This window comes from Pelodiscus sinensis, chromosome 4 (assembly GCF_049634645.1).
Source record: "Pelodiscus sinensis isolate JC-2024 chromosome 4, ASM4963464v1, whole genome shotgun sequence".
Lineage (NCBI taxonomy): Eukaryota > Metazoa > Chordata > Testudines > Trionychidae > Pelodiscus > Pelodiscus sinensis.
The window spans coordinates 84,334,413-84,357,199 of NC_134714.1; the positions used below are offsets into that span (position 1 = coordinate 84,334,413).

The 22,787-nt window shown below is 44.8% G+C and overlaps 1 protein-coding gene across 10 annotated transcripts in view; it reads left to right on the forward strand.

The window, feature by feature from the left end:
* ATG13 (autophagy related 13) overlaps positions 1 to 22,189 on the forward strand; it is a 45,085-nt gene extending 22,896 nt beyond the window's left edge. For 3 of the 10 annotated variants that reach the window (XM_006117294.2, XM_075927607.1, XM_006117292.2), the window contains 12 exons: positions 2,785 to 2,825; positions 5,570 to 5,666; positions 6,019 to 6,117; positions 7,201 to 7,294; positions 10,183 to 10,281; positions 12,978 to 13,088; positions 13,609 to 13,748; positions 16,071 to 16,188; positions 16,604 to 16,681; positions 17,008 to 17,124; positions 17,634 to 17,762; positions 19,026 to 22,189. In XM_006117294.2, coding sequence (XP_006117356.1) covers positions 2,785 to 2,825; positions 5,570 to 5,666; positions 6,019 to 6,117; positions 7,201 to 7,294; positions 10,183 to 10,281; positions 12,978 to 13,088; positions 13,609 to 13,748; positions 16,071 to 16,188; positions 16,604 to 16,681; positions 17,008 to 17,124; positions 17,634 to 17,762; positions 19,026 to 19,103 — 1,201 coding nt within the window. In that variant the 3' untranslated portion in view covers positions 19,104 to 22,189. Of the gene's footprint in view, positions 1 to 2,784; positions 2,826 to 5,569; positions 5,667 to 6,018; positions 6,118 to 7,200; positions 7,295 to 10,182; positions 10,282 to 12,977; positions 13,089 to 13,608; positions 13,749 to 16,070; positions 16,189 to 16,603; positions 16,682 to 17,007; positions 17,125 to 17,633; positions 17,779 to 19,025 lie in introns of all 10 variants that reach the window. The other 7 variants (XM_006117293.2, XM_075927606.1, XM_006117296.2 and 4 more) reach the window with 7 other exon arrangements.
* The last annotated feature ends 598 nt before the right edge of the window (positions 22,190 to 22,787 follow it).

Below are 22,787 nucleotides of genomic sequence, written 5' to 3' on the forward strand. Positions count from 1 at the left end.
CATTGTTTTCAATAATTCCAGGTACACATTTATTTTTACTTTGAATTCTTTCATTCTTTGAATTTGCTTATGTTTTTGAAGGCTTAAAAATCTTTGTACAATTTCTCATACATTTTTCCAATTTTGTCTTTTTTTAATATAATCTATTGTGCTACTACTACCTGTCTTTTATAATTCATTAAATGTTTACAGTTCATTGTGTGTTGTGTATGCCTTATTTCTTTCCTTGATTGATAATTTGCAATCTTCATTACATTAGGGAACCAGATTTCTGAGTTGTGGGCAATTTGAAATTTTGTAGATGGTCAGATCAGTAGCTGCTGCATTTTTTTTATGATGTTACAGAATTCTCCTAAATTGTCACTTGCACATTTATCACATTTATATCTTGAAAAGGCCCCATTCTAGCTAGGAACTCCCCCCCCCCCCTTTTCTCTACATTTCCTTGGCTTAGGTATTCAAGTGTAGGGTTGTCATCATTTCCCATTCTGTCATCTTTATGAAATTCCCAGCTGCATTTTATTATATATTTGTTGTGGTTCCAAGATGGGAAAGGATCCATCTATTAAATTAAATTTAGTACGTGTTTCTATATTAAATATTGCCAGGTTATGCATATCAGATTGTTCTAAGCATTTACTACTTAGATCCATTTTCTTACCTCCACATAGCTCAATATGACTGTCAAAGTCTCTGAAAACTATGAATGTTTTGACATTAGTTATTTTAGAATTAGAAAAAAAGTCAGTTTTTATTTGGATGACAGTAGAACCCTCAGAGCTGTGGATACCTTGGGAATGGAGTTTGTCTGGAACTCTGACATGTTTGTAAGTCTGAACAAAGCACAGTTCAGACTCCAGCTCCAGCATATTACACTGAATTCAGTAGTAGTTGAGCAATCTAGTCAACCCCAGCATGAGTTTGCAAACTTGTCCCCCTCTCAGCAGGGGTATATATGTGTGGCAGAGTTAAAACAGCATTACCCACTGACCCGGAGAGGGGGACAAAACAGTACATCCCCTTCCTAGGGTATGTGGGTATGTGAAAGCTGGACAGATCCAAGTGATGCTCCTGCTCTGCTGTCTCTGGCTGCCTTGAGCTGGCAGTCCCAGCATCTTGTTGTAAGTGGCTGTCCGGTAAGTGGGGTGGGTTTGGGAAAGGCAGCCTAGATGTGCCTCTTTAAGATGCAATACTGGCACCGTGCAGTACTTTTAAAAAAAATATCTGCTACTGCAGGATTGGATGTTTCCATTTTCATATGGTTTCTGGTTGACCAGTCAGTCTGTCATTTCAAAGATGGCTTTCTTAAATTTCTGTTCATGGAATATTAAACTTTGTGCATTCCAACTAAGGATAATTAAAATCATGGTATTTGGCTTGTATTTCCTTCCTTTAAAATTGCATGACTGCAGTCCATCAAGAGGTTGTCTATCTTTTGAGATACTTTTCTATTGCTTTTGCTGTGACTTTAATCTTTTCAGGTTTTTCCTCTCATCAGCAAAATGCAGTTAATTACTTCTGTAACAAATGCTATGTTCTTCTCTTTACCTACAAGCTGTACATCATCTCCCATTCCATTCATATTCTCTGCCCTGACCAGAAGTGTGTTCTGCTGCACCTTTTCCTCATACTTGAATATTTTTCTAGTTTCTGCATATGGGTATCATTTTATAGCCTTAGCACATGACACTACTTTTTTAAATGTCTCTAGCTTGTTCTGCTACTGAACACCAGTTATATTCTGCATTGTGCTTATGCTCTTGCTTATGTCATGAATTCCCTAAGGTTACAAGAAGTTTTTCAGCTTGTTCCTGATGTGACAGTCTATAGTAGATCTCCCTCCAGCATTCTTCTAGCTCTTTGTATGTCACCACCACTTTCCTTTAGCCATTCCACCATATACAAGGAGTTAACATCTCTTTTCTTGTCACTGATTTGACAATTGTGAAATGTCTTTTATCCCACATTTGTTTTTCATTTCTGTGCATTCATTCTTCATTTTCTGATAAGTCTTGACTTCTTCCTTTTTCTGTTCTGGGACAATTCTTTGTCCCTCGCTGCTTCTCCTTCACAGGCCAAGAGATTTTTCTCTTTCTCCCCCTGCTTCTATTACCAATTTCAATATTCAGACTCCTTTCAGCAAGAGACCAGAACCAGCCACAGCCCTTCAGCTAATCTCTGCTCACAGTCTTCTGCCAGACATCAGCACTTAGACCAATTCCAACCTCCAGGCAGGCTGGCCAGTCCATCTAGTCCCCTTCGGCTTCATCTTCAATTAATACTTTTCAGTCAAGCCAGACTCTCCCCCAGGTACAGCCATTAAGGTTAATTAGTCCCTTCTGAACTACAGGTATGCACATCCCATCACATCAAGTATCCTGGCTGTAAACTTGTCATTGTCAGGATTTAAAAAAAAAAATCCTGTTATAAATCGAAAGTTGGTTCTGATGTGTCTAAGTACATGGTTTTTTTTTCCCTTTCTGCTGAGATCCTGTTCCAGCTTACAATAGATGTTGCTGCTCTCTCTCTTCCTTTTCCTTCCTCTGACAGTATTGTCTATGTTCCTCCAATGAGATGGAATTAGCTATTTGACTGGCACACCCTTTGGAAGCAGGCTTTCTGGCTAGTCCTAGCACATTTTGCCAAGTGCAAAGTACCTTCTTCTAATGAGGAAAGTTGGTTCTGATCCTTCCACTCATGATTTCAAAAAGGAGCATAAATGTATGTTGTTTTATGCCTTCTGATAGACTGTGTCTGATGTACTCTTTCTTCTTTCCTCCATAGGATTTACTTTGGGGAAGTGCAGCTGAGTGGCTTGGGAGAAGGTATGGTTGCGCAATGGACACAAACTAGCTGATGGCTCTCTTCCAGATTGTCAGGTGTTGCAATAGTAACCTAGGATTATAAAGAGACTAGGCCTATAGTTCACAAGTAACTTCTGTATTGCTTTATACGGAAGGCTGTTACAAAATGACAGCTGTTCTTAATAACCCTGGCCCCATCTTGAGAATCCATACTAGCCAATGGATCCCTACTATGAGTAATGCTAATCATAGGCTCGAAAGCCCTATGCTGTAAACATAGTCTAGAAAGGCCACCCTTAGTCATCCTAACCCTAGTCCAGAGAGACGTACTGACTCTAGGCATAACTTAGGCTAGACAGAGCTACCCTTAGTAACTTGAACCCTGGCTTGAGGATTAGTACTAGTCCAGAGATTCCTATCTTTAATAACTGTAACCCTAGCTGGAGAAGCCATACCAGCCCTAGGCCTACCCTTGGTGACTCCAAACATATCCCAATGAGCCCTACTGTCCCACTATGCTAGCACAGAGAGGCCTGCCCTTAATAACCCTGGCCTTAGGTTGAAGATCTGCACTGGCCACTGGTCTGCAAATCATGACCCTTTGTAATTCTAATGCTAGTTCATGGGTGGTGGGTGCAAAAGGCAGGGGAAGACCATACCTTCCCAAACTGCCCAGCTGGCCCCTCCCTAACTCTGCCTGACTCCCCCCCATTCAGCATGGCGCTCTCAGCCTCCTGAAGCTGCCTGGCTTCAGCCCTGCCAAGGCTGGGGCCATGCTGCCAGCCCTCTTGGGGCCAGGTGCTGCCTGGGCTCCAGGGCAAGGGGAGCCTCCTGCCCCCATGCTCGCAGGACTGGGAAAGGCTGGAGCTGTGTGCCTCCTGCTGTGGGGTGGCCTGTCCCTACAGTTGTGGGGGACTTGGCTTCCATGGGTGCCCTGGCAGGGTCTCGGACAGGAGTGGGGCTGGGGTCTCACATCTCCAAGCCCTAGGTTCAGCCATCACCCATGTGGTAATGGTGCCAGACTTAAACCTAGCATGGAGAGGGCTACTCTTTGTAACCCTAACCCTAGCCCAAGGAGTTCTGTTAACTAAAGGTCTAAATTTAAACCAGGGATCCCTCTGCTCACCTGGGAAGTTCTACTGATCCCCAGCCTAGCCCAGAGAGGCTCATCCAGGGACCTCTACCTGACCCTAATCTTAACCCTAGTCAGGGGAAACCCTGACTTTGGGGTGAAGAGGCTTCCACATACTAATTGATACAGAGCCTGGGGAGCTCTGTTGACCCCAGGCATAACCCTAGTTCATACACTCTCATTGTAGGATGGTAAGCCCTCCTCTTCCCAGGCCTCCATAGGGCAGAGCAATCTACCCTTAATAATCCTAACCCTGGTTGGTGGAATCCTACTGTTCCAAACGTATTGATAGCTTAGGTACACCTACCCTGGTCTAAACCTAGGCCAGAGAACCTTACTGACCCCAAGCATCACCCTAACCTGGGGAAACCTGCCCTTAGTAATCTTATAACACTAGCTTGAGGATATATACTGGCCAAAGGCTTAATCCTCTCCTGGAGATGCCTACCCTTAGAAACCCTAACCTGGGGTTTCTAATCAGTTGGGGGCCACATACGCGAAAAGCAAAAAAGGAAAAAAAAACTTTACTAATGTGGTTCCTGACAGAGAGAGAGAGAGAGAGACTCCCCTATTCCCCTTGTATGCCAGAGCCTAGTAGGGCCCAGACTAGAAGATTTGGTGTGCTCCGGTCCCATGGGCTTCCCAATGCTGCGGGGGAGCCCTGAGCCACGAGCCACAGGGGCTGGATTCAGGCAAGTCAGGGACTGCATCCAGGCCTTAGGTTCCTCACTCCTGCCCTAACCCTAGCCTGGAGACCACTAACCCTACTCTAGCTGACTGCAGACATAACCTTGGCCTGAAAAGTCCCACCCTTAGTAACCCTGTCCCTAGCTTGAGGGTCTCTGCTGGCCATAGGCCTAGGCAGGGAGTCCTGCCCTTAGTAATCCTGGGGAGCCCTATTAACTGCAGGTGTAACACTAGCCCCAACATGCCTTTCCTGAGTAACCATTTCCTAACCTTCACCCAGGGATCTTTACCAATCCCAGGCATAATCCTATCCCTTGGATCCATATCAGTAACCCTCACCCTAGGCCAGTGAGCCCTATTGAACCCAGACCTAAACCTACTCTGGAGAGGCCAACCCTTAGAAACCCTAACTCCAGCCTCGGAAGTCAGGTCCTTGGCAACCCTGGCTATGAATCCCTAATGACTACAGGTCTGTTTGTAGTGTGAGGACCCCTACCCTTGGTAACCTTAGCCCTAGAATTAGAAGCCCTACTGACTCAAGGTAACTTCATCCAGACAGGCCTATTCTTAGAATTTTGACAACATTCGTGGTGATAGTCACGTCTACTCTACTAGTCCAGGACTAAAATAGAAGAACTGAGGTGTATCTGTAAAGTTTAGGACTAGAATAGCCTCCTGTGACGCTATTCAGGAATGAAGGGCATCAGCAAAACTGTGAGTTGAGCCAGGACTGAAATTGCAGGTGAGGGTGATAATCACACAGATATCACAAGACAGCATGTTGCTGATGTTTTCCCTTTCTGTTAGAATTTGTTCAGAAGTCGAAGTGGAGGGATTAATGACAGAGTTTAGGAAGATATAAACCAAACGGGGTGTAGAGAATCAACATTTATGACCATTTTATAAGTAGTTAATGAAACTGATAACCACTCTTCTACTTCTTTAGGTTTCCAGACGGTCCGTGTTGGAACAGTGGGTACCCCATTGGGCACCATCACTCTGTCTTGTGCCTACAGAATCAACCTGGCGTTCATGTCAACTAGGTGAGGAAATGTGGCCAGCATTTAAAAAAAGCATCTTCCAAGTAAACAACGTTGAACCTCTTTTTCCCTAAGCCCTTAAATCACTTCTTTACATTTCCTCATTCCAGATTAGGTATTCCCATATTGAACATCCTCACTGATTCTCAAGCCATGCAGAGAGGGAGTATTTAGATAGCCCGGAGCCACACTCCAAAGTACCATGTCACTGGTTCATGCTTGGAGTTGCAGGGTTGAATTGTGGTGATGGTCTGGTCCCCATTAAGATACAAGGGACTCTCTGGGAATGAGTGGGGACACAGTAGAGAGGGGAGGCCAATCTTATCAATAACATCATTTGCTTGTTGCATTACAGGCAGTTTGAGAGGACCCCACCTATCATGGGGATTATCATTGATCACTTTGTGGACCGTCCCTACCCCAGCTCCTCGCCCATGCACCCCTGCAATTACAGGTGAGGAAACAGAGAGTGTGGTCATAGGCTATGAATTAAGGCATTCCTATGCCCAAGTACAGAGCCTTCTCTAGCACCTGTTGACTGGGCATAGAGTAGGACCATAGGATCAGTGTCACTCTTATTAGAAATGGGGCATGTGAGGAAAGGCTCTTATTTCCTCCCCCAGGTTTGGAGGTTTGAGTGCTGCTAGTTGCGGAGGATTCTCAATAGTCCTAACTACTTGCTCTAGCATTTTAGATCATTTAGCAGGCACATGCAATCTCCTTTGTCAGTGATGGAGTAACTTGATTACACATTGTACAGAATGGAAAGTGCATCAGTTATTGTGCCAGGCACTTGGTTCAGAACCTGGTGTCCTGGAATCATGCATCTATAGGAATTTGCACACGTTTGTGTCGGTGTGGGAAAGCCCACAGGATTGAGATTTTCTGTCAGCAGTAGGATCCATATGTAAGTAAGCATGGAGGAAATAAGTGCATGAAGCTTGCCCCCTCTAAAATTCCCGTGATGATAATCTAATGAAGAGAAATGGCACATATTTGCTATTGGTTGCAGGAGTTCTGCCAGCATCAAAGCTGGTTCTGTTAGCGAGTATATTGAATTTTTTTTCATTTGGAAACAGAAATGAGATGGAGGAGGAAGCACCTCTTCCTCCTTCAGGGAGAACCTCCGGAAAGTTCAGAGCCAGAACTGAAACTCCTGACACTGTTCTCTTCAAGCCCTGCCGAAGAAAGAATCAGAGCCAGTGTTCCCTCTAAGCTGCAGCACAGCTTCACCAATGATTAATGAGCCCTGCCCAATCAGAGGCTCAGGGCTCCATGCACAGAGCTGACTGACTGGGCAGGACTGATTAATCACCTGTGAAGCTGTGCTGCCCCACAGTTCAGTATTTCATCTGATCAGAGCCCCATCCTAATTCTTTCTTTCAACTCCACTCAAATACTCTTAGTCCTCTTGCAACATCTAAGTCTCATTCAATTGACTAGATGGCCCTTTCTTGTCTTGGAACCTATGGAAACTTTTCATCATTTTTTGTGTTGTGGAATATTCCTATCGTATAATGTCTCCTTGCTGCTCTAGAACGACTGGTGAGGACAATGGTGCAACATACCCATCTGTGGAAGACTCCCAGGAAGTATGCACTACCTCTTTCTCCACCTCCCCTCCATCTCAGGTAGGAGAAAATGAGCTCCTTCAATCCCAAAGGCAAGTTGAACAATTCATTCCCTTTAGTGCAGCTCAGCATATGTTCTCTGAAGTAGCAGGTGTACAAACAAATAGCAGTATGCTGCGTGTTCGGTCTCTGTAATTAAAATTTGTTTATGCATGCAAAAGTATTGCCCAGACTTTATTCCCCTCATTGTAGACCCAGGTGGATGCTAATTCCAACAACACTCCAGGGGACAGAAGGAACTGATTTATGAGGAAAGAAGTAAATAATGTGGCTGGGCTAAGCAGCGATTGAAGAGGAACACAGCAGTCTACAATATGTCCAACAGATAGGACCAGGCAGTATAACTAGGTGTAATAAGCTTGAATTGGAAGGGAGTTCTCTGGAATATCAGGAGAACACTAACCTCACTCTCTAGTCTCCTAGGCTGTGGAACTATTCTAGGAAAGGGGTAAATGCCCTGTCATTCGGAGCATATAAAGCTAGATGGACAAACGCTAGCAAGTACCTGATGAGGAACTGTTCTTCATCGATCCTTGGAGTGAATTATATATGGGACCTAGGAGGTCTTTTCTAGAGCTGATTAAAATTTTCCATTTGCTATGGGGTCATTTTCATCATTTTTAAATTGCTCATGGAAAAAAGTTTGTTAAACGTGTTTTGCAAATATTTGAGACATTTTAACATTTTTTAATCAATTTTGCTAATTGAAATCTGCATTTTCTTACCACAAACAGTTTTTTTTTCAATAAATGGACACACATGCATGAATTTTAATTTAAAATATCCCTGAAAACAATGCAAAAAACAGAAAACGGGTCCAGTTTGAACCTGTAAAATAAAAACAATTTCAACATTTCTAGCATCGTCGTCTTCCCACTTCCCCAAATTTCACTTTTTTTTTTTTTTTTTTTTTTCCTGCCTGTAACTTCTGTAGTTTTCTAACTAATCTTGGTTGGATTATTTATTCTCTTGCAGCTTTAAATTTCAAGAACATTGTCTAATTGTCCACAAAATTAAGTAGCTCTGATGAACTTTAAGCTCTGCAGTCCATTTTTTCTGTGTCCTTGTTGCTGTGGACAAGAGTGAAATGCAGTTTGAGATTTTTTTTTTTTTTTTCATTTGACTGAGTTTGTTTTGGGGTCACTTATTGCCTCAAGTTGATTGATGTGATAAATGGATGGAGGCCTCTAGTGTGCCTCACTGATATTTGATGACTGGGTGCACCCAGCAGTGTTGAATCAGCCAGGGAGTGCTCATTGTAAGTCTGAGGAAGTAAAGCTATTATCTGTTACATGTCCAGCACAAAAGACTTGTTTGAGGCAGAGCCCCATGCTTTCTGCCTTTTAATAAATGGTGTTAATACATATTAATGTTCATGAGGAAATTTTCACTGGTCCCTGTGTCAGTTGGCTCATAGCTAGAGTTAGTTACATAACAGTAACAATAGTGCTAAATCACTTGCCATTGGATGCCCTTCTGGAGGGCATGAAGCTTTCTAATCTCAGAAGAAAAACTCTATGAAACCACCAGTGCTTTGCGGATTGGTGACCAACAGCAGCCTCTGGTACTACTGCTCCATGGTTTATAATTTACATACACAGTATGATCAGATGTAAAGCAATTGTCAACCTTTCTGGCCAAAGGCTGCATTTAAAAAGGCACTATATAGGGACAATATATGTTGAAAAAAGACAAACCGTCTTTATATATGTATAAATACCTAAAGGTCCAGATCATGTACTGAGAACTGTGTGCACAATGGACCCTACCCTGTACCTAGAGATTGTGTTCCCCCTCCGCTGTATTCCATATTCCTACTAAATGGAAGGGAGGCTCAGCCACTCTTTGGTGTTGGCTCTCAAGTAGTGCTGTCCAGGGATCTGTGTGGTGGAAGTGGGTAAACACAGGACTTGCAGGACAAATCCTCTCTGTAGCCCTACAGAGCTTACCGGAAAAGATGCAGACCTACCCTATATTGTATTTTCTGTGAAGAACACCAAAGTGGTCAGGGATTGTATCCACTAGTGTAATTCCAATGGAACCATGCTGCCAGGAAGCCTGGAGACAGAACTGGTGTGGTGAGAGGCACAGAGGATTCCCTTGCACATTCCTTGCACCTCAAGCACCTCTTCTAGACCGTTTTTAATGCCACAAATTGCCAATTTTTATTTTGAGGCACTTAAGGGCCATAATAGTGCCCAAAGCTTTCAGCCTGGATCAGGGACCCATTGCGCTGGGTACTGCACAGGCGCACACAGACATGTTCCCTGCCCTTTACAGTTTTGGAAGACCAGCTACATATGAAATGGAGACTATCAAAATATAGATAGATTTTGAATAGATACAAGTTATCTCAGCTGTTCCTAAAAGCTTCTCAGCCTAGTCTTTGTGAACTGGCTAGCAGTCCTAGTAAGCCCCAGAATGGAGCGTTTGGCAATTGTCTTATGTCTAACTTTTTCTGGAGTTATGACGGGGACTGGTTTACTACAAGACTGACTCCTTTTCCAAAAAACCCGTAAACAACAAATAGTCTAGCAGCACTGTAAAGACTAACAGAACATGTAGAAGGCATCATGAGCTTTCGTGGGCACAACCCACTTTTTCATCTGAAGACTAAGAGCTGATGTCCTACAGGACCTAGACTATTGGTTGTTTTAAGTTTTGCCTGTTGCAGACTAACTCAGCTTCTCCTCTGAACCTTTTACAAACTCAATGAATGTCTAGCAGTACTGAGAATTTTATCATGCATAAAGCTGTCAGATTGCTCTGGTTGGTCATTGACTCTCCTCACCTGTGTTCAGTTCATCCAACTCTTTTCAATTCTTCTCTCAAGTCTTTTCTCTTTCTTCCTTTCTTGTTTTCCTCTGTGTGTCCATGTACGTGCACAGTGTGTTTTTACTGTCACTAAGGCACATTTTCAGACCCCTCCTCCTGTGGTGATGGACACCTTGAAGGTCCCTATGATGGGACTGGCCTTTTCACATCAAGTGAGTTCACAATAGAATACAATATCTATGGCCTGATAGTGCTTTAAAAATTCGGAAAGGTACAAGTTTAACTGTCCAGAGTATGCATTGGGAAATAAATCTGTTTGCTGCTTCCTTAGGCTAAAGAAGCTGGTCAGCCTAAAATGGAATAGGCTCTTTGTTCTAGTTAGATCTGTTTGCAGTGTCTGTGATTCTTTTTATGGCAGAGTTTTTTGTTTGTTCAAATGCGTGCTCTAGTGCTCTTTAAAATAAAAACCACTTGCAATCTAGTGCTGCGCAGCTGCCATATAGGTAACGACTAATGCATGCATTTTAAGATGTTTGGGGATGGGGAGGAGTGTCTTGTGAAGGTTCAATTGCAGTGGGAAGAAGTTCATTTAGAAAAGTGCACAGTGCTTTGTTGCGTGGTAGGGTCTTGGGAAAGAAGCAGCTTTCCTTACCTCTGTAGTCAAGGAGGCCCAGCATACCTTCTGTAATACCAGAGACCACAGATGTTGACTGCCTGGAGAGAAGCTTTTTCCAGCTCTGCTCATGAAGTAGGCAGGGAGTAAGTAAAAGGGGGGAGGCAAAGCTATGAAAGGGTCTTGAGGAGCAAAAAGGAACTGAGCACCAATTTTGACTGTGTTTTGAAGCATTTCAGTACAAACATCTGAAGTAAAATCCTCACCCCTCTGAAGTCAGTGGGAGATTAGCCACCAACTTCAGTAAAGACAGGGTTTCACTTCAGATCCTAAAAGGTTTTTAAGTCCTAACTCCACTTGAAATCAATATGAGTTAAGTGCCTAAATACCTTTGAGGATCTTGGCCTAGTTCTCTTCCCCAATCAGGATGTTTGTTGTTACCCATGTGTTTCAGTTGCAGGAACTTAGAGATCATTATCTGTTACCCATCTGACACAACCAGCATCAGTGGATAGTGCTGAAAAATGTTGTCGAGAATAGCCTCTGGCTCTGGAACTTGCACCTCCTATAAAGTGGTGCTTGTTCTTAGAATGTTAAAGCTGAGACACAGTTTACTGGAAAATATCCCACTGGCTGTCTGAAAATGTTTGATCTCTGAGTGTTACAAGTAACAGCTAAGAGTACTTGAAAAAGTCTGTTCTCTACTTTGTTTATTTGTTTTGTATGTCTCTCCTGAATAGTCAGATAGGTTTCTCCTGTATCTATGGGCCTTATACACAGCAACGGGGGAGAGAATCATTTTATTATAAAATCACAAAAATTGCTGAGGGTCTTGGTGGCAGTTGCAGGGACTGAAGCTACTTTTATCTAATTAAATTTGACGTTGACAGTGTCTGGTGAGAAGGTGATAGATGTTTTTACTTGCAGAAAATGACAGTGTATAGTCGGAAGGAATGTCTGCAGGGACCTTCTTAGACATAGAGAGTATATTTGGCCAGTTCAGTGGGGAAAGGCCCCTAGAGTCCCTGAGGCATATTGGGGACTCTGGGAAGTGGAAAGCTCTATGCAAGTCGAAGTATAGCATCAGATGATACTTCTAGCAAAATAAGAGTTCTTGAGACTGGACCTGCCTGGTTTATGAGAAGAGACCACTCCATCCAGCTTCACCCAGACTCTATAAGCGCCGCCTGATCTTTGTGAGCAGCCTTTAAATTGTCAGGCCCCCACCTCAAAAATGTCAGCTTTATGGCTATGTCTACACTATGAGTTTTCTCAGCAAAAATAGGCTAATGAAGGACTCATTTGCATGAGTTGCAATCTCATTTGCATATTTTCTGCCGATCCGTTTTTGTGCAAAAACAAGCAGTGTGGACGTTTTCTTTTTGTGCAAAAACCTCTTTTTCTGCAAGATCCTTATGCCCCAAAAAAGGAGGTATACCAATCTTGCAGAAAAAGGGGGTTTTGCACAAAAATAAAAGGTCCACACTGCTTGATTTTGCGCAAAAACCCAGTGAAAAAAACAGATCAGCAGAAAAGATGCAAATGAGATCACAACTCATGCTAATGAGGGGCTCATTTTTATATTTTTTGCTGAGATCTCATAGTGTAGACGTAGCCTAAGAATATTGACTCACTTGTGAATTGCAGTGTTGCTGTAGTCATGGTGCTCATATTTCTGGTTGAGTTTGGGATACTGGGAGAGGAAATCTCCTGGGGCTTAGCCTGCTGGTTTTCTTTTTAGCTAGTAAGATGGAGAGCCATTACAGAGAGGTTTGTTTCCTTTGACTAGGTAGGGGGGCGTGTCCTTCATTCCTGCTACATCACCCTTTGTTTGCAGTGAGTATGAGGAGAGCTTGATTCCTTGATAAGGAAGTGGGTTTTAAATGTCAGTGTTTATATGGGCTTTTCAGTGAGTTTACAACTGGTTGCACCTGTCCTTTTCTCCAGTATGTGATGCAAGAGCTGTACTGCAGGCCTTCCTGACATTCTCTCTCCCACTCCAGCCTACTGAGGTTGTTTGCCTGCCTGTTCACTACTAGAAACCAGGCTTGCTTTTAGGCCAAATCTTCCTCCTCTTTCTGTTACAAGGCTGATTTTGTTTTAAACTATATACATTAAATCAAAACTTTGAGACACTCTGCTAGCCTAGCGCCATGCATGCACTGTGCCTCTGTGACATTTCCTGTTCTATCTCCCATGATTCTGATAACTATTCAGACTGTGGGGTTTTCCCTCTCCCCTTTCTCTCTCCTCTTCCTTTGCCCCCTTTGTATTTTTTTTTCTCTTGTTTCTTAGCTCTCCAGTTCTCGTCTTTCCTATCAGCCTGCTGCCCTGGGAGTTGGATCAGCTGACATGGGGTATCCAGTAATCTTTGCTGGTGGTTTGAATGCGGCACATCCTCATCAGGTACTCTTAGAGATTGGAAGAATCAGTGTGGCTTGCACTGCAGCGACTAAGCATCACACAGCTAAGATATTGCATGCAACTACATCAAGAGTGCAAAGGGCCTGGAGAAATTAAAAGAACATGGTGCTAGCAAATAAGCCAGGAAGTAGTGCCGTAGGGCTCTTGGATTCATCTGAAGTAGGACTTCAATCAATTTTTTTCCACTAGGTAGAATGGAGACATTGCATTAAGAACAGGGTAAGACAAGAGTCTGGAAAATTGGCACCAAATCTGAGGCAGAAAGAATTAGAAAGTAAATTATATGAATTCTCTCATTGGGAAAGTCCCCTCTCACATTAATTCCCCTTTCTTGCTCCCTGTCGGAAGATCACTGCTGTGTTCTAGCAGGGGTGTAGTCAGAGCATATCCATGGTGAGCCAAAAAGATCTTATTTCCAGCATGAGAGAACCCACTGTAGAGCTGTAGTGTGTTGCTGTATCAGTCTTAAGATCTCTAACTTGGTCATTCCTTTCCACTTTAGTTGATTGTTCCAGGGAAGGAGGGTGGGATACCCCCAGTTCTTAGCCAGCCAGCGCATGGCACTCAGGCTGACCATGAGAGGATGGCAATGTGCACTCCTTTGGATGGAGCCCTCTACTCAGCAGCTACTCCTTCCAGTAGGTAGGTCTTGGTAGGAGGTGCAACACTTCTAATCGTTCATCTTTGACTGTGTAAAGCTGAATCACATTTAAAATTGACTTTTCTTTTAAACATTTGAAGGGCAGTTCTTTATATCTATCAATAATACTAGATTGGCTGCTCTACCTTTAAAGAAGTCAGCAGCTTTCATTCTGAGCACAGAAACTGAAAAACACCCTAAAGATCTGGTCTATCTCTTCTACTTTGTGGCCCTCATAGTACCTGAGCACCTTGAGTACTGAAGCTTTACTTCTAAATTGTCTGATTCATGAACAGCAAGATGAGGTGGCTTCAATACAGTAAACTTCCGATAATCCGGCACCTTTAGGACCCAAGGGGTGCCGGATTATCCGATTTGCCGGACTATCGGAAAGGGGGGCTATGAAGGGTCTGGGATGGGGTGGGGGGCGATGCTACCCCAGACCCCTCATAGTTCCTCCTTCCGATAGTCCAGCTCTGCCTCAGGCGTCCCTGATTCTGTCGCTGCTGGTCAGTTTCAGCAGCGGCTGAATCGGGGACGCCTGCAGCAGAGCAGCTGGAGTGCTGCCGGGTTGGTCCGGTAGCGCCGACCCTTGGCGCGGCGAGACCAACCCGGCAGCACCCCAGCTGCTCTTGGGGACGCCTGGGGCAGAGCATCTGGGGTGCTGCCGGGTTGGTCCCACAGCACCGCTCCTCGACGCTACTGGACCAACCTGGCAGCACCCCAACTGCTCTACCTCAGGTGTCCCCAAGTCAGCTGCTGCTGAAACTGATCAGCGGCTGACTCTAGGAAGCCAGAGGCAGAGTTGCTCTGCCCCGGGCTTCCTGGAGTCAGCTGCTGGTCAGTTTCAACAGCGACTGAATCCAGACGTCTGGGACAGAGCAGCTGGGGCGCTGCTGGGTTGGTCCGGTAGTGCCAAACCTTGGTGCTGCGAGACCAACCCGGCAGCACCCCAGCTGCTCTGTCCCAGGTTTACCCGAGTCAGCTGCTGCTGAAACTGATCAGGGGTTGATTCCAGGAAGCCCAGGGCAGAGCAACTCTGCTTCAGGCTTCCTGGAGTCAGCCGCTGGTCAGTTTCAGCAGCAGCTGAATCGGGGACAGCTGGGGTGCTGCCGGGTTGGTCCTGCAGCCCCAGAGGGCAGCGCTACAGGACCTACCCGGCAGCACTCCAGCTGCTCTGCCCTAGGCGTCCCTGATTCAGCTGCTGGTCAGTTTTAGCAGCGGCTGAATCGGGGAAGCTGGGGGCAGAGCAGATCCAATTGTCTGGCTGCCCGGAGCACTTCTGGGTTCCTGATGGTGCCGGACCATCAGGAGTGCTGGACCATCAGATGCCGGACCATCGGAGTTTTACTGTAGTAAATGTTTTCTCTCTTCCCCCCCCCCCCCCCCTCCCAAAAAAAAGGCTTCTTCTGAATTGTTATAAAACATTAGTAATAGAAACCAGCTATTTAACTGTTATATTAAGAAACTTTGGGGGCAGGAATCCTTGTTGAACAGAAAACAATGCAACTTTAAACTCCAAATTGCATGAAAACCTAATCTCCTTTTCAGCCAGTTAGCTCTTCCTGTTTGTGTTTCCAGAACCCCTTTTCCCCTGTGGTTCCATCTCCTCTCATGGCCATGGGACAGTTGCCATAGAAAACATTTTAACCAACTTGGCTTTTTACTCAATTTAAAAAAAATCCAGTTTGTTACAGTAGCACTAATGCACTGTCCTATGCTCCTTAACTAACCAGTCACCATCAAAAGGCTAAAGCCTGCCGGAAGACTGAGGCCCAGATTTTTAGAGCTTCTGAATACTTTTGAAAATCAGGTTTTGAGAATATACTGAATAAGCCACCCAATGAAAATTAATCAGATTGGCACTGGCTGCTGTACTATTGGACTACTCTCGCGTCATGGGGTCTGGGATTCCTGACACGGTCTCCTGACAGGGAATATATCCAAGAATTGTATGTTCCGGAAAGAATAATTGGCAAGAACTGCTCAGGCTTTCTTGTAATTTCTAAAATTAACTCCCTTCCATTCTCATTCACCTCTTCTGAGCAGCCTGTCCTAAGGTTTTCTGCCGTACTGATAGGATGGTTCCTTGGTTCCTTCTCAGAGCCAAGCAGAAAGCTGCTCTGCAGCTTTGCAGTCCCTATTGCATCCTGGTGGCTGAAGGGAAAATTCTGACAAGAACAGGGATGCTTTGTGCTTCTCCCACCTCACCTGCCCAGCTCTGGGCGAGGGCCTAAAAAACAAGGAAATCTTATCAGAAGAATGTGGTTTGTCTTATTGTTTATGTGCAATGAGCCATCAGCACTTCTCACCTTCTTCCCTAGTGAGGACACGGAAACAGTATCAAACAGCAGCGAAGGGAAGAGTGGTTCCCCACATGACCTCCTGGAGACCATCTTTGTCCGGAAGGTGGGGGCCTTTGTCAACAAACCCATTAATCAGGTAATTTGCAGTGACCATTCTGCTGTGGACTTGGGGTGCACTTTTTGTCATGCCGCTGTTTCTTTTTTTCCATTGCTGGACAGAGGGGGAAATCCTACGTCACGAGGGCAGCCATAGGAAATGGGAAGTCAGAGCTGTGTAAGGACTATAGGTCTCTGAATGCAGTGCTTTATTGCATGCTGGGCCTGGTGGCTCTGCGGGTCACACCTGTGTATTAAAGAGGAAGTTGGCAGCAACCTGTCATATGTTATGCCCTCTAAGTGTAGCCCTTGGGTTCCTGGCATGTTGCCAGTATGACTTTGATTGGGTAAAGTTTAGCAGATCCTGACATAAAGCCTTGCAATGAGATGGTGCATCCTGTATAAGCAAAGACTTTTACAGAAGTGCTGATGTTATGCCCATTGAATCTCTCCAGGTAACCATGGCCAGCTTGGACATTCCTTTTGCCATGTTTGCTCCCAAGAATGTTGAGCTGGAAGATAATGACCCCATGGTAAGACCTCCCCCTGCCCCTCTTGAGCCATCCATATGTTTCAAGTATGGATCATGCAATATGGATGTATCCTTCCTAACTTAGCTTTGCATGCCTCTTCTGACCAAAGAACCAGCTACTTGCATCAGCTGGTTTCTAACAACCACTTGTGTGCCAGAGTTTGGGCTTTCCAGAGATAGAAACAGCAGATTTACAGCCCCCACTAGTCTGTGCTTCGTGTCTGCACACTCTTGTATCTGTCACTGTGCTTCTTGCTATGCTGTCACATCACACAGATGGGCTGAGTGACAGGACCTGAAACTGATGAACTCTGGTTTCTTGGGCAGGTGAATCCTCCTGACTCCCCAGATGTTGAGTCTCCTCTACAGGGCAGCTTGCACTCAGAGGGCTCCAGTGGCAGCAGCACTGGGAACACACATGATGACTTTGTCATGGTTGACTTTGTAAGTCCATGCAGTCCTCTATCAGCCCAAGCTAGTGCTTTACTCTTTTGGGGTGGGCGCTACGTGTTTGTGTGATGATGAAATGAAAATAGATGATTCTCTTCAAACCAAAGCTCATTGTGCTCCCACATCAAGGACAGGGGCCCTGGGCATCCTAAAAAATGGTAAAGGCACTTATGTTTGTAAACCCACAACTTGAGGATATTATTTCCTTCTCCATTATCCATGATGGCCTGTTTTTGTGTTGTCCCTGTGTCCCATACACCTAAAGCAGGGTCTAGGGAAATGTAGTGCTTTAGAGGCACATGAGCTCATCAGGGAAACACTCATTCTGTTGGTGGCAGGGGATATAGCTGATGCTGCTGTTCAATTATTTGACTTATATTTGTTGCTGTAATTTTGAGGAGTTTGCTGGTAGCAGATGGTGCTTTCTGTCTGTGAAAAGAGCAAAGTGGGAAGTCTGACAGAACTCTCTGAATGGGGGTTAATTTTTGTATCTTTAATTCTAGAAACCAGCATTCTCAAAAGATGACATTCTTCCAATGGACTTGGGGACGTTCTACCGCGAGTTTCAGAACCCCCCTCAGCTCAGCAGCCTTTCCATTGACATTGGGGCTCAGTCCATGGCAGAGGATCTGGTATGGGAAAATTTTGGTGTGTGAGGGACATACATTCTCATAATACTCTCTTCCTCCTAGCTCCCTGAACAAGCCAACATCCCGTAAGAGAGCAGAGGCACCTACCAGCAGGGTCCCCGGTCAATTTGCTGAACACACCTGTACATCTCAGAACTTGAGACCTTTGAAAAGGGCTCACATCTGTTTCCTTCCAATCTGATTCCTTCTCAGTGCACGTTCTCAGCTGCCATTGAGTTGTTGGTTTATGCTATATGTGTGTGGGGCTGTATCTGTGTGCTTCATTGGGTATCCTCTTCCCAGAGGCCATTGCCGCTGCAGGACTCTTCCACTGTCCAACATTTTTCCCTGCTCTAATAGTCTTGTACTTTCTCCTCATTATTCCTGTCTCTGCTAAGCTCATAGCCTTACAAAATAGGACCATTCACAGAAAAGAAGTAATTTGGGAGGTCAGTGCCTCTCTTCTCGAACAATTTGGTAAGGACTGGGAGACGAGCATAACCCATGCTCTAAAGTTCTGGGGAGAAAACATTCTGCCTCCGTTCCAACCCTGTCCCACCCCTGGAGCCTACACTTCTAAAATAACCTGAAATGTGCCACTTTTTTACTCCACATGCTGCATTTGTGAGTGTGTCTTTTACTTCACCCTGCCATTAAATGATAGTCTGTGGCAGCTCTGAAACATCCTCATCTCCCATCTGAGTGCCACTGCCTGTTACCTGAAGGGGCAACCTTGCCATAGTTCAACTCTCTAGATGAATCCACATCTAAGAACTGAATGCTGCCTCTGCCACATCTGGACTTCATTCTGCAGTCCTTATTCAGACAAAGCTCCCAATCAAGGCAGTAAGAGTGTTGCTTGGATACATGCAGTGATTGGCCCACCACTTTTGTAACATGGCTTTGCCTGGGAAAACTATAATGCCTAATGCTGACAGCTAAGTGTCTCTAGTCACATAGTATGACAGAGTAATTGTGCTGCAGCTGCTAAAGGAATTGTACTACAACCTGGTCTTTTGCATCAGCTGCTTCTATAGAAAAAACAAACTGGGCAAAAAGCCCTTCTCAGGTTCACTTCTGGAGCCTGTCTTAATACCCTGCTTCTGCTAGGAGTGGTACATGTATAAGGGGAGAGAGCACAGATCAGCGTAGAGATCTTTGGCCAGCGTGTACCCTATGTTTCCATTGTTTTATAGCTTTCTTTTGATTAGGCTGATACGCCTTCTGTGAGTGAGCCCTGATCTGAGTTTTTCTTTACCTTCCCAGGATTCCTTACCAGAGAAGCTGGCAGTCCACGAGAAAAACGTCCGAGAGTTTGATGCCTTTGTAGAGACTTTGCAGTAAAGCTGTTATCTTATTGCAGCAGCAGTGTCCTGCTTCTTGAGTACCTGGAGGAGGAAGCCCGCAATGTCCGTCTGCTACTCTCTCTTTCGTGTGTCATTTTCCTCTGCGTCTTGTGGGCTTTGTTAGATCACCTCCCTCAATATTGGGTACAGGTTCAAATGTCAGTCTCCTCAGCCAAGCCCCAGGAAAGTAGTTTTGGGCCTCTTTTCCTACTGGCATTTGAGTTCTTATCTAGAACACTAAAGAAATCAAGCTTTGTTGTAGTAACCCATTTCCCCGTCAGTCTTTGTTCTGTGTATGAAGAGCTGCCAGAAATGAGTTAGCATCTGGGCCCCAGACGCTATCTTTTCCTTGGGTCTGCAATTGCACTTGAAGCATAGATAGCCTTGGCTCAGGACAAAGGGCCTGTGCACTGGCAGACTCAGCCATCTCGAGTGCAGGACATCAGCTCTTAGAAATGGGGTGTTTCATCCTGACTTCAATGAGAGCACGTGGACTGCAAAGCACCAGGGGATGTGGCAGTCTTTCCCGTTTATGCTGTATACAGTGCTGCCTCTATAGATACGTTCACTTTCTGCTTTGAAGGAATTGGGTCTTTGTGCAGACTCTCTCCCTAGGGCCTTGTGCTGGGTGTGTCTGTCCAAATCACAGGTTTGAAGCTACAGAAGCTGTGTGGGAAGGCTTTCTTGAGCATATGGACTGTGATTGTGCTGGTGCATCTGCAAGTGGCACCAGAGAGTATGTTAAATTTGTAGTTGCTGCTCTTGAAATGTAGTTGTAAATATAAATAGGAATTCTGTAACTCCAGGGTTATGTAACTAGCCCTCTTTGTCCAAGGATCTTTCCTTTTCTCTGCAAACCTTGCTGCTCTATGGTTAATATATAAGAAACAGGAAATATTTATTGCTTTTAAAGAAACCTATATTAAAGTTACATTTTGACATACTAGGGCGGGTCATTCTGTCCTGTCACTGCAGGCAGCCATTGTGCCATGGAGCCCTGGTCCATGACATGTCTGCCTTTGTTGGGGAAAATCCAAGATATTTATTTTCAGAGACACTTATTTACTCTAATACAGTGTTCTGTGCTGGGGGCTTTTTCCATGGCACCCAGCCAGGGCCCAAATGTAATAACATGCACATGTTGGTGCAACAGAGTGGCAGGGACTTCCTGAAGAGCTACGTTCCGACAGGCTTGGGAAATGAACTTGTTCTGTTCCTTAGCTGTCCGGGAGGCAGCTTGTTCACAGAAGCACACTTTTGAAAAGTTGATGGTACTCTCTTTAATCCGCTGGCTTATGATTAGCTAAAAGTTTATTTTTGTAATGGGCTGCTCTTGAGCAGCGTGATTGGTTGGCAGTGCTCTGTGTTTGTTCTGCTTGTTGTGTGTCCTTTGTCCCACCTGAGGAAGGGAGATACTGTGTACTGGCACTAAGCAGGAACTTGAAATTGGGCTTGTGCAAATCTTTGCTCTTCAGGCACCTGTAACTGGGCTGAGTAACCGAAAAGACTCCTGCGAGTCCCCCAGCTATCCTCAGACAGTGTTTCGGGGGCGGGAGAGAGAGAGGAGGGGAAGAGTTCTCTGTCTTGTGAGGATCCTTGCTAGTTTCCTTTCCACTGGTGGAGTAACCAGCCTTATGATCCAAAAGGCTGATGTGGCTTCCTCCAGAGTTCAGCACAATTCCTTAGACTGAAAAAGAGGCTTGCTAGAGAATGACGTGAGACCTTGGGTTACCATATGACCTCTGCAGCCCTCCGTTCTTGCTGCTCTGAAGATTCCCAGGGTGCTACCATGTTGTTCTTTTGCTTTCCCATCCCTTGTGGTGACCGTCATTTGTTGTATATGATCTGGGGAAGTGCTTTAGTGTATGTTCTAAAGCAATGGGTAGGGGTTTTATAATTTCTTGAAACTGCCAACTCTCCCTTCCCAGGCCCCCCTCACCCAATCCAACTAACTCTCATATAGAAAGGATCCTTGTTTTGCAAGGAGTAATCCAATCACCTGTCTGCCCCAGTGCTGAAAAGCATCCCAGTGAAGTGAAATGTTGGAGATAAAAAAAATCCCACTGTCCCTGTAAATAGCACTGACTAACAGAGCTTCAAAGCTCTTGCTGACAATTTCCTTACAAACCTTCCTGTGAAGAAGGCTGCATCCCCACAGTACAGCTGTGGAAACCAGACACACAGGGGTCAAGTGATTTGTCCAAAGTCACATGGTGAGTAAATGCTAGGTTCATCAGCAATAGAACCCAGATCTCCTGACTCCCTTTAATCAGCTGATCATTCTCCAGAGTCTTGTAGTAAGCTGCATGTGGATGTGCTCTGGTTCCCTGCTCTTTAACTTTCAGGCTATGCCTGGAGGAGCTCTCCCATTAAAGAGTTTCATAAAGGTTAGTAAGCTACTGGCATGCATTGTCAGGACTGCTAGGAAGAAGCAAATAGGCATTCTTGGTGGTGACCCTTTCTTAGGCAGCATTGCTTCTGTAGTTCTTTCTCAGCTTTGCACTGAACTGCTGTGGTATCCACAGAAGATGAGCTATTGCTGTCCCAAAAGCCTCCAGGGCCTAGTGTCTGTGCTCGGGTCATTTTCATGTGACTTCAAGATCACAGCTCCTGTATCTCACAAGGCAGAACTTGTGTACCACAACCAGGTTTCTATTTAATGCTACCCCATGGAAATCTGCCCAGATGGGTTGATAAGATATAGCTTGATAGCTACAGCAATAAAAGGTTTCTCTTGGAATGAGGTGTGTGCTTATTCCTGGGCAATCCTGAGTTTTGACACCTCCATTCCAGAATCTAGGCTCTCAGCTCTGTCTAATCAACTCATTAGAAATGACTGGCTCACAGCACTTCTGCAAGAGGAACCTAGCTGCTGATGCTGTGGCCTGCTGTAGAATTTAATAGTGAATGTCATAATTTTAATAGCCATCTGCTTAGTCCTGTACTATGTCAAGGAAGCTTGTACATAGCTGATGGCCTACAAATGCTTTGGGTGAAGGGTACTAAATTGCATTGTTTTGGCAATAGTCTCCAATGCACTTCATGTATTCAAAGAATTTCCAATAAAAACTTTTATGTAAGCAACTCTTAACTGTTTGTCATGCTGATTCAGTTCTTCTGTGAATTACGCTGCAGATTCCGGTTCTGGGATGTTCCCACTTATGGCTTTTCCCTTCAACCAGCCAGTTTTTAACTGCAGACATTGGTACAACTGAGGGAAGAAGCAGGGTTAATTCCTTCAAGCTCCTGTTTCGGAAGGTGGAATGAGATGCAATGAGGAAAGTTATGAAATGCAAAAGGGCAGAGTTGCTAAAGTGCAGACAGTATTACTGCCTCAGAGGCATTAGGGAAGAGAATCTAAAAGGGAGGAGGAGGTGGTGGTATGAGAATCTTTGCTGTAACGTTGGAGGGGGGAGGGAAAGAGCGGTTTTTCCTGGCTTGTGCAGTGACACAGCATCCTATCTTGTGCAGACTGCACTGTTCATTCAGCCAGTATGAACAGAAACCCTGTCCCAGTGCCATGTTGCACAATATGGGGTAGAACAGGTGAACAGAAATTGAGAGCTAGCACAGAACAATGGGCTTCTTGGAAGAGAGCCCCAAATACTTGTAAATCCCTTTTAGCATGTGCTTGCACTTGAATAATTAATTCCCAGGCTGGCTATGGGCACAGAGATGTTAT